Raw genomic sequence first — 10,409 nt, forward strand, 5'->3', positions numbered from 1 at the left:
GCATCCATTATGGTTCATATTTGTGATTTAAAATTGAGAATATAGTGCAGCAGCTTGTTTATCACAGTATCCTGCTGTAATAGTTCGAATTAAATGGGTTTTCTTTCACACAAAATACAAATTTGCTGTGGAGTGGAAAGGAAAAAACAAAAATGGACAGCTACTGCCCTAGGTTAGATCTTAACTAAATTATATAAATTTTAGTCGTAGATTTTACCTAAATTGTGTAGAAGTAGACAAATTGTGAGAGTAGCACAGCCACCAACAAATGCTTCACAGATTTGAAGATGGTAAAATGTATTACAATTTTCTTTTATTGGACTTTTCTTTTCATTGGATGTGTTATTTCATATTAGAAAATGAATACAGACACTTGTTAGTTGCTAAATTCAAATTTTTGACTGATTCATAGAAATTGGTGCTTGTAAACAGAAATAGTTGTTCACAAAGAGAACCCTCTAGTTACAGTGAAGTTAGTTCCATGGCTAGGTTTTAGCACCATAACTCTGAAATTGTAAAAATCTACAAACAAAATCATCAGTAGACATGCTTCTGGAACTCACATGACCATGTAGTTCCAGATTCAGTCTCACTGCTTGGCATCTTGCACAGGTGTCCTCCTCTATTATTGTCTCAGATTGACTAGTGCCTCATGAGTGAAATTTGCTAGTTGAACATTGTGCAGTAACTTGTGTGAATTATTTTGGTAAAAAAAGACAAACTAGTACTTTTGAATAAAGGCTCTTGTGGTACGTACCTGTTCCAAATTTTACAGATAATTCCCTGTTGCTCTGCCTTCATAAATGCAATGAACCAGTAATTGGTCTGTTGGAAACTTGTAATCAACAACAGTGTTGTTCACAAAATTGGGATTTTCAGTGATTTAGTGCCTGTGCTAAGATGTACACAAAAGAAATGACATCTTTCATCTCATCAAGCATAATGGAATGAAGAGCTATACAGTTTTCCTGATGAATAACACATAACATCATACATTTCATGATGGATTTTGGAGAAAGTGAACCCAATTACGTTTACATTGCAGGTACCCCATTAGTAAGAGAGAATGTATATTGAACAGTGATGTTGAAGATTTTGAGGGCTCTGATGATGAGTTTCAAAATATTGTCTGTAGTTCCTCCCTTAAATGATATGATGCACTATGCACTGTTGCAACTATACAATGTGTTACAAGAGAAATTGCATCACTGCCACCTGTCACCTGGAAAAAGTTGCTCATTCACATTCATAATACACGATGATACACAAGTTTCTTCAATGTTAACGCAAGAGTTGCAAATCAGACAAGTTTTTTTTTCTTTTTTCTCATTTACAATTGCTAAGTATTCTTTATAAAAAGAGCTAACTTGTCGATTCTCTATCAGCTCTCTTTTTTTGATAAGTATGGATAAATAAAATTTCTATATAGATATATATCTACACAAAAGGTAATTAAATGTAATTGTATAAGAGGAGTGCAGGGTATTTTCAAAAATGATGCACCTTAGAGGACAGAGTGTAGACTGTACCTGCAAGTGAATATGATGCCCAGGTGTTAATCAGTTAACAGTGTACTCAAGGTCAACAGAATGTAGCAGTTAAAATGATTGCTATGTGCTGGTATTGTTCAGATATTCATTGAAATGTATCAGCTATGGCATTTCCAAAAATAGACATGCTTATTATTATTGATACAGTTATGAAATGGCAGAAATGACGCAAAGATGCCAGCTGCAGAAACATTCAATAACTGGAAATACAAAACCAAAAATTCAACAATGAACACCATGTTCCATCTTTGGAAAATGCCATTGCTGATGCAACAACAATTGAATGAATATTAGTAGAGTACACAACACCCATTTCGACTGCCACATGCTCTGATTATTATTTTTACAGCAAGTTCGCTTCCATATAGTTTTTATCTTCTTATAGTTGTATCATTTTGGAAATGTCCTGTATAATCAGAGGTGCTTCCATACTTTAAAGAGAATTGGGTCCTAGAAGTTAAGTTTCCCATCTCATTGCATACTTGACTTACCAATATACAACCGTAGTAAACCATGTCTTGTCTCTATGCCATGGACATATTGATGATTTGATGATGTTTTCATGCAACAGTGTTATAAAATACTTAGTGAAGCTAATTGTTTGAACAATTATAAACACATTTAGCCATATGACTCAATTCTAATAATCAATACTATCAAATTTTATGATTAGACTCCATATAATACATTTTATGAGCTTAGCCAGCCATCTAACTGCACTTTGTCCTTCATTGGGAAGCATCTGCCCAGAAAAACCCATTTTGCAAGCATCTTGCTGTAGTTATTTAAGCTGAATATAGCCATATTGGAGTCTCCCATTTTAGAGAGATCAGGGATACTTCACCACCACCACTTCCTCCTCCTCTTTCAGACTGAACTATTAAATAAAAAAATTGTCAGTTTTTTTTTGTTGTTTTTTAAACTACAATTACATATTACTTTCAGTTTTTACATCTCTTCTGTTACAGCTAAATATTACAATGGCTGGTCTGTTTCATCTATTTCAGTTACATTATACAATGGTTAATTTCCATATCTCATTAGTTACATATTACAATGACAAACTTCTACATCCCTGCTTCCTTTTTGTCATTAATATTGCCATAGTAATGATTTTTATTTTACTCTTCATTTCACAATAATCATATAGTCTGTTTTTATGTTTTTTTTAATATAAACCACTTTTGCCTTATCTACTTCCATTGAAACACTCACATTGTTAAATATATGTCAATTAATCAACTATTGCTGAGGAAATTACATCTTGCTTTCTTAACTAGTGTACTCATTTATCTATTTTGTTTTGTAGAAATCCTAGACAACTGCAAACCTGAAGATGATGTCGACCTTTCTCTTGTGATGCACGAGTTGATGGATGATGAAATAGAAGGATTGCCACCTGGTGGTGGTTTAAGTTCTAAGTATGTATATGTCTTCTACACAAATTAGTTTTTTTGGTCCCCACCCCAGTAAATTGTTTTCAGAAATTGGAATGCTTATATCATATATTACTGTTTGTGTTTGAAATAATGTCCTAAAAAAAAATGGGTGGCAAAAGTTGATAATTTTAAGATTTTTGAAAAAGCTTATATAAATAGAGGAATAAATGTAAATATTACAGTTTGAAAGGAAACTGTGAGAACTTGTTTTTCTAACCACATGTATCCTGATGAAGTGCAATGTCCAAACAGATGGCTAGACTCCTAAAATATATTTTATGCAGGTTGATTGTAAACTTTAATAGTATTGATTTTATTCCTATTGTGCCATATGGTTGAATATGTTTATAATAGATCTCAGAATGAGCCTCACTAAATATTTTCTAACATTGCTGCACCAAACATCTGCAGTGAGTCATCAAAATAACCAACCAAGGCTTATTATATAGACAGGGCCATGTTTTATTACAATTGTGTCTCAGCAAAATGTTTTGAGGCGGGACCTAATTCTGTTTAAAGTATGAAAGTACTCAGGATAACCCATGCCAGCCAAGAAAATGAACATTAAATGATGATGGCTTGCATTTGTACCACAACTTGGTATTGCAAAGAGAACTTCTTAACCATCTTGGCCATGTGTGTGCCTTTATACATTAAAAAGAAGTTTACTGTTCAAAGGCAATATAAAGAAAAAAAAGGTAAAATGTAATAACTTCTAGTGGGAAACTAAGGTCAAAGGGGTGGGGGTGGGGTTCTAGTGTTTTGAATGTGGGTGATGGTGTCTTTATTTTTTTCTTTACCCTTCCTAATGATTTCTTTGTAGCAATTTTGTTGTCACTAAAATTCTTGAAACAGTTTACTCAATTTTAATTTACAGTCGGAACTAATTTCTTATGTTTTAATTAGTTGTGATATATTCTTCTGGTTTTCTGATCTTGTGTGTAAGCATTTACTGCGACTTGTATGAACAAATATTAGAATTTACAAAAATCTTGTTTTTATTTATTTATTTATTTAACAGCCAAATTTACAAAACTGCAGTCTTTTACTCATCTGATTCTATGTCCTGAAATCTTTTGACACAAATTTGTATCTCTTTCTCATCATCACCGTTTAACACCCATATTCCATGCATGCATGGGTAGGACAGTTGACAGGAGCCAGCCAGGTAGAAAATCTAACCAAGGCTACTGTGTCTGTTTTGGCAGGGATTTTACAGCTGGATGCCCTTCCTAATACCAACCACTCTCTCTCTCTCTCTCTCTCTCTCCATATATATATATATATATATATATATATATGAGCTTTTTCTTAATGAAACCATAAAAATCTGATATAAATAATTTTCCTCATATTAAAGAATTGTTATCTCTAAATGTTCAATTATCTGTTATGTTTGTATAATTTTACGATTTGTCTTTTTATACACTTCTAAGAACAATTTTTTCTTTAATTTTTCAAGGAGAATGACAGTTGGAAGTATTTTAAAGCGACTCAGACCGGGAAAAATTGAGGATGTAAGTATTATATAAATGCACAACTATAAAAATAATTTCTTATTACTGCAGAGGACTGGAGAAATAACTAACACAAACAGTTGCTTATTGTCAGCTTCATACTTAGCATATAGGTAAACTGAGAATAGCTAAAAAGCAAATAGTTAAAATAGCAGTCAGTGAATAATAAAAAAAAAACAAAAATGATTATCAGAAATAATGAAAAATAAAGCAGATATATAGTCTTAAGATTCTTAAAACATAATAGAATACCTTACAAATAGAAAAAAATTGTCAATACTTCTTGCTTTATGCTGTCTGTGTTAAATGAGAGCATTAGAGGCAGTATACTTATAATATACAAATATGCATCAGATGAGATTTGTCCATTTGTGTAGAAGCATTTGTCAAGCCATTGGTCTTGATTGATTGTAAGTTGCAGTTTGGTGCAGGTTTCTGCTAACTGCATTATAAAGGAAGGCTAGCATTGAATGTGCTTATTACCTGAATTAATGCCTTCAGATACTGTTTTCAAAACTGAAATAGGTATGGACAGGTAGGAAAGATACATATTAGCTGGGAGGGCAGGAAAGGGTAGAGGTATTTGTGGTGGCAGTTAACAAAAATAAAACAAAGCTTAGAAAAATGAAATTAAGCATTGAAACAGCTAAAGAAGGAAATATTGAACAGAAATTATTATATAATTGAATAAATTAATACTGTTTGAAGTTATATGTAAATATTTTGGTGATTATAAATTACTGGCAATTTTCTTACTAGTGTTAAATTGTTGGAAGTAGCAAAGATGCTTTAGTATTTAACTCTTATAAATGAAATTCAGGTTTATGATTTTACGATAATACATCTAAGTATGCTATAGTATCAAAAATGTTACCTTAGTCTTCCAATTAATATAATATAAAATATATATATATATATATATAATATATATTAATATAATATATAATATAGTGATTATTATATATATATATATATATATATATATATATATATTGATATAATGTATATGATATGATATATATATATAGTGATTATATATATATATTAATATATATTATCATATATATATTATATATAAATAACTATGTATATATATATATATATATATATATATATATATATATATAAATAGATGATACAAACAAAAAAGACAAATGCGCCAATACTTGGCCATTAATTGGGGAGGCCAACCATTTTTGTTTCCAAAATATTACGCCGTGTAATATTTGTCTTCTATTGTAATAGATTGTTTTTTTGTGAAAGCTAATTTGGTTCATGTTCAGTTTTATCTAACTTTAAATTATATTTTCTACTTCTAACTCCTTTTAAATAATATTTTATGAGGGACTGTTTTTGATTTGCAGGAGCTCGAACTTAAAGCCTACTCACCAATGGGCAGACCATCCAGCCTGCTCTAAATAGAGGCTGCCTCCTTTCAAGGTTGGACCTTCTCAACAAGCAGCACTCTAATCTAAAACACTTGGTTAATTTTGGCCATAATCCTCTTGCTTTCTTTTCTTGCAAATTCTTCACTTTCATTGACTTCAGTTCAATCTTAGCCTTATTTAATGGAGCAAAAAGTAATGAACTGATTTAATTTTTCCTTCACTTACAAATGAATGAGATAACTTGAAACCTGTATTTTTAATTTCAAGCTAATTGTCTTACACATCTCCTTGTATGTTTAGAACCCTGGCTGTAAAATTGCTTTCTTATGAGTGAAAACAAATGACATCAATATGCTCTTTATTTAAGGCCTAACTAGATCAGTATTTATGCTGGTATTGATGCACAAAATTTCAGTTCCTCTTCCATTTTTTAACGAACAGTATTTGTTCCCAGCTCTCCATTTTTTTTTTAAATAACAGAAGACCATTGTTTTCCTTCTGTAACAGATTAGATTGGTGATGCTTTTAAAGTAGAACATTTCAGCATCGTTATAATGTTAATTATCTAATTTATTGTTATTTTCTTAGAATAATAAATTGCTACATTTCTTACCTGATTACTTACTTGATTTTATATAAAGTTGTTGCTAAAATATTTAACTAATCAAAGGGTTATCTTATTAAATATTGGAATGTTGATGCTTCATATCTGATTTGTATATGTTTTTTCTGTTTAACTATTTCATTAAAACCAACAAAGGTTTAAAAAAAAAAGGAAAAAAAGCAAAAAAATAAAAAGCATTTATAATGCTCCAACTGAAAATATTTAAAGATCAGTAAAAGAAATAGAATAATTTTATTTACTTTAAATAAAAAAAAAACATATCTTAACTATTTTCTATGATATTTTTTGTTCAAAGATTTTTTCACATTTTCTCTATATTTGGTATAAAATTATCAGTTTTGTTAAGGAAGTGAATACCTTTCTTTTACACTCTTCTTCTTCTAGTTTCTATGTTCCTTTCAGCTTCAGATTAGCCAATTTGTTCTTCACCATTTTTTTTTTTTTCTAAACCCTCATTTTAATATCCCTCACCTACCAACCATAATTTGAAGCTTCTCCAATTTTCCTTGCATTGCACAATAGGAAATACATCATCAGCACCCAAAATGGTAAATAGCCAATTGTTCAAGTTCTTACAATTTGAAATTACTGAAAACCCAAGTGCTGGAGGAATTTCAAAGAAAGATGCATTGAATATCCTTTCTACATATAATGGGGAGATTAGGTACAATGAACCATATACCTTGATATGATTATAGCAGTGTTTACTGCATTAAAAAGCATTTTCTTGGTTAACAAATGTTAAATACATATGTTTACCTTCATATTTTTCTGTTCTCTTAGGTGGAAATCTCTGTTCAACATATTCTTACAAAGCTAGTGTGCATGTTCCTAATTTTGATTTACCCCTGTCTTTCAAGATCAATCTTTCATAACCCTTAAGTGTTTGTAAGCCTTATTTTTAGAAGTTTAAATAATGCCTGAGAATAAATGCATTTCACTGTTTTCTCGATTCCAGCCAAATAAGACAAAAGTCTGTATTATTAGCAAGGGGAGGTAAACACTTGAAGCTTGTCGTTACTAACAGATTGTCTTTGGAGGACACCATAATCTGTCGTTTGTTTCCCGTCAGCTTTCAACTGATGTCCGTTTGTGTGTTTGAGAAGATCTCTCAATAAAAATCAATTTGCTTTTGCTGCTCTCTCCTGAAATAACACTGTTTATCCTCTCTTTGTTGTTGACATTCCTCAGTGAAATAATACTAATTGTGATTTCTCTCTTCTCTACTCTAATATTCTTTATCAGTTATTTTGTTGTTACTCCATCTCTGTTAGTTTGTCTGATCACTTGTTCCTTTTTTTTCTCTTTTTTTGTTTTCCCTTTTCTAGAGCTTCTGTAGTGATTAATGAGCTGTACTGAGAAGATTGAATGATGGTTTTATAGAAACTCATGTACCAACACCTACCAACCACTTCCTGTCACATGACTACTGCTATGACTCTTACAGCTATAAACATTACTCTTGTTAAGACTGCTCTTATCATCATTTCTCTTACCAATTATTATACCACTGTTATTACTCTGCTACAACTCACCACTAATACTGGCACTTTGGTGGTCACTGATGCAGATCTCCATAGATGTGTACAAGTGAAAAATGATGTAGAAAAAGACTTTTTATTTTAATTGATATCATTAGAAAAAAAAAATGTAAATTTAAAAATAAAATCAGGGGATGAAATGAGCTGTAGAAAGAGGCATTCTACTGAGAGAGAGAGAGAGAGAGAGAGAGCTTGTTTTAGGACATACAATCAAGGAAGAGAACAGATACACACTGTCATGTTTCACTTGCTCATTTTGTCTTTGTTCTTATCTCCTTCCACTCCTTTTTCTCCAAATTCTATCTCTAAGCTGGTTTCAATAAGAAAACGATGTTCTTGATCCTCTTCTTCACTGTCAGACACTTTTAATTTTATACACTGTATCCTCTTTGAATAATTAGGATTTACTAATCAGCTTGGAGGATTGTTTTTTTTTTGTTTTTTTTTTAATGCTTTTATTATGTTTTTGGGGGATTGGTAAGGCTTCCTCCTCTTCCTGTAATAACATCTGGGGAGGATAGTGTACGGAATGAGAGAAAAAGTACTTCTGTAAGATTTTTGAAAATTATGAAATGTTAACATTTTTAAATTCTTTCTCCAATCTCAAAAAGTGTTAAATGAAAAAATTAGTATTTTTCTTTTGAATTTAAAACATGAAATAAAAAGGGAAAAATGTATCATACTTTTTAAGAATCATGTAAATTTATCTTTTGTGATTGGAATGCTTCCACCTCAAATTAGGTTTTTAGATTCTAATTTTCATCAATTTGGTCACCAACTCCCCTCCTTCCCAAAACAAATATCTCTAAATTGAATAAGAAAGCCAATTTGAAGAAGAAAGAAAAGTAAACTGTGGATGTATTTCTAAGTTGCCATTATTGTTACAGTTCATTCATTTTGTTTTGTTTGTTTTTTTAACATGTATCAAAATAATTTTTGCCTGTTAATAATAGACCTGATTCTTAGAATTGGCAATTCTCACTTACCTAGGAAGACTGACAATTATGAAGATTTGGTAAAGCATTTACAACCTACATGGAAAGCTTAGTGAAACTTTTGTCACAATTGTAACCTTTTCATGTCAAATCTGCAGCTGCTACATATTTCCCGATCACAGTCGCAGAGTAATTGTGGAAGACTGCTGTGTTTACATTGGTTCAAATCTTGTTTAATCTACACATGACTCACACACACCAACATAAAAAAGAAAAAAAAGAAAAAGAAAAACAAACTTTCGTTGATTATCTTATTGATGAAGAAAGTGATTGGGCAGAAGAGTAGCAGAAATGAAGAAGCAGCCTGCAAAATATTGCATTGGTACCATGGAAATGAATTGTAACAGCAATCATTCTAACGAGTGGTGTTAATCTTGAAAAAAAACAGTTGTATTAACAACTTGCTCAAGGCATTACCGACTCCTTTCTTTATCTTCTCCCACTGCTTTTATTTGCCTAGATGTCTGCCTTCCTTCAAAACTGTTATTTATTTTTACTTTTTTTTTTTTTTGCCTTTTATAGGTGCTCTTATTTGGTATTTTTAGTTTTGATTTTGAAATGTCATTTTAGAGAAACTAGTTGGAAAGGAATCAGAATTAACTTTCAGATTCACCGAATGCACATAAGGGCATGTGTGCATGAATTCTTCACGAAATTCTATCTTGGTTTTCAAGTGTGTATTTTTTTTTGCCTTTTTTTCTTGTAAGTACCCTTTGTACTTGTGCTGTTTAGTTGAGTGTACCTACATATACATGTTTGTTTGAATTATTTCATCCAATAACTCTGTGCCAAAGGCCTTACTAGTTATTTGTACATTAAAGGTAAAGTTGTTTCATAGCTTTTTCTTTTTAATCAGCTTTCATTGATGTATTTAAACCAAGAGCCTTTGTTTCGTTGCCCCCCTCTTTTCCAACTCTTTTATTGCATGCTAGCCACTGCATCTCCTCCCTATCTCATCTTGTATTTTGTAATTCTCTCTGTTCATGTTTGTCTACTAATTTTTTCAGTATTAAAACTAGCTTCTCTCAGGGTATGAGACTTAAGAAATAAACTTTTCTTACTATGAGGCCAGCTCCCAGAACTAGTAGCTGTAGCCAGTATCTCTGGTAATGACATGTGACATGACACACACACTCCCTGGCTTGGTCAAGGAAAACCGTGTCCAGCATCACTGCTGCACAATAACTGATAATGTGACCATTAGAACAGCAGCAAGTGATTATGCTGACCATTAAAGTTAACATCCCAGTTGGAAATTTTCTGTCTTTATTCCATTTTTTTATTTTAGATTTTTATTTCTAAAAAATAAAAAGAATCAGTATCAATAAAAATTGAAAATTTTCTGGGATAAAAA

At 31.3% G+C, this 10,409-nt stretch overlaps 1 protein-coding gene across 22 annotated transcripts in view; it reads left to right on the forward strand.

The window, feature by feature from the left end:
• The window catches only part of LOC106873603 (protein phosphatase 1B), a 73,719-nt gene extending 63,310 nt beyond the window's left edge, over nt 1–10,409 (forward strand). For 8 of the 22 annotated variants that reach the window (XM_089354511.1, XM_089354512.1, XM_089354513.1 and 5 more), the window contains 4 exons: nt 2,860–2,971; nt 4,452–4,506; nt 5,871–5,946; nt 7,848–10,409. In XM_089354511.1, the coding sequence (XP_089210637.1) occupies nt 2,860–2,971; nt 4,452–4,506; nt 5,871–5,924 (221 nt within the window). In that variant the 3' untranslated portion in view covers nt 5,925–5,946; nt 7,848–10,409. Of the gene's footprint in view, nt 1–2,859; nt 2,972–4,451; nt 4,507–5,870; nt 6,087–7,847 lie in introns of all 22 variants that reach the window. The other 14 variants (XM_089354519.1, XM_089354516.1, XM_089354517.1 and 11 more) reach the window with 2 other exon arrangements.

This window comes from Octopus bimaculoides, chromosome 6 (assembly GCF_046866305.1).
Source record: "Octopus bimaculoides isolate indiv1 chromosome 6, ASM4686630v1, whole genome shotgun sequence".
In the NCBI taxonomy this organism is placed as follows: domain Eukaryota; kingdom Metazoa; phylum Mollusca; class Cephalopoda; order Octopoda; family Octopodidae; genus Octopus; species Octopus bimaculoides.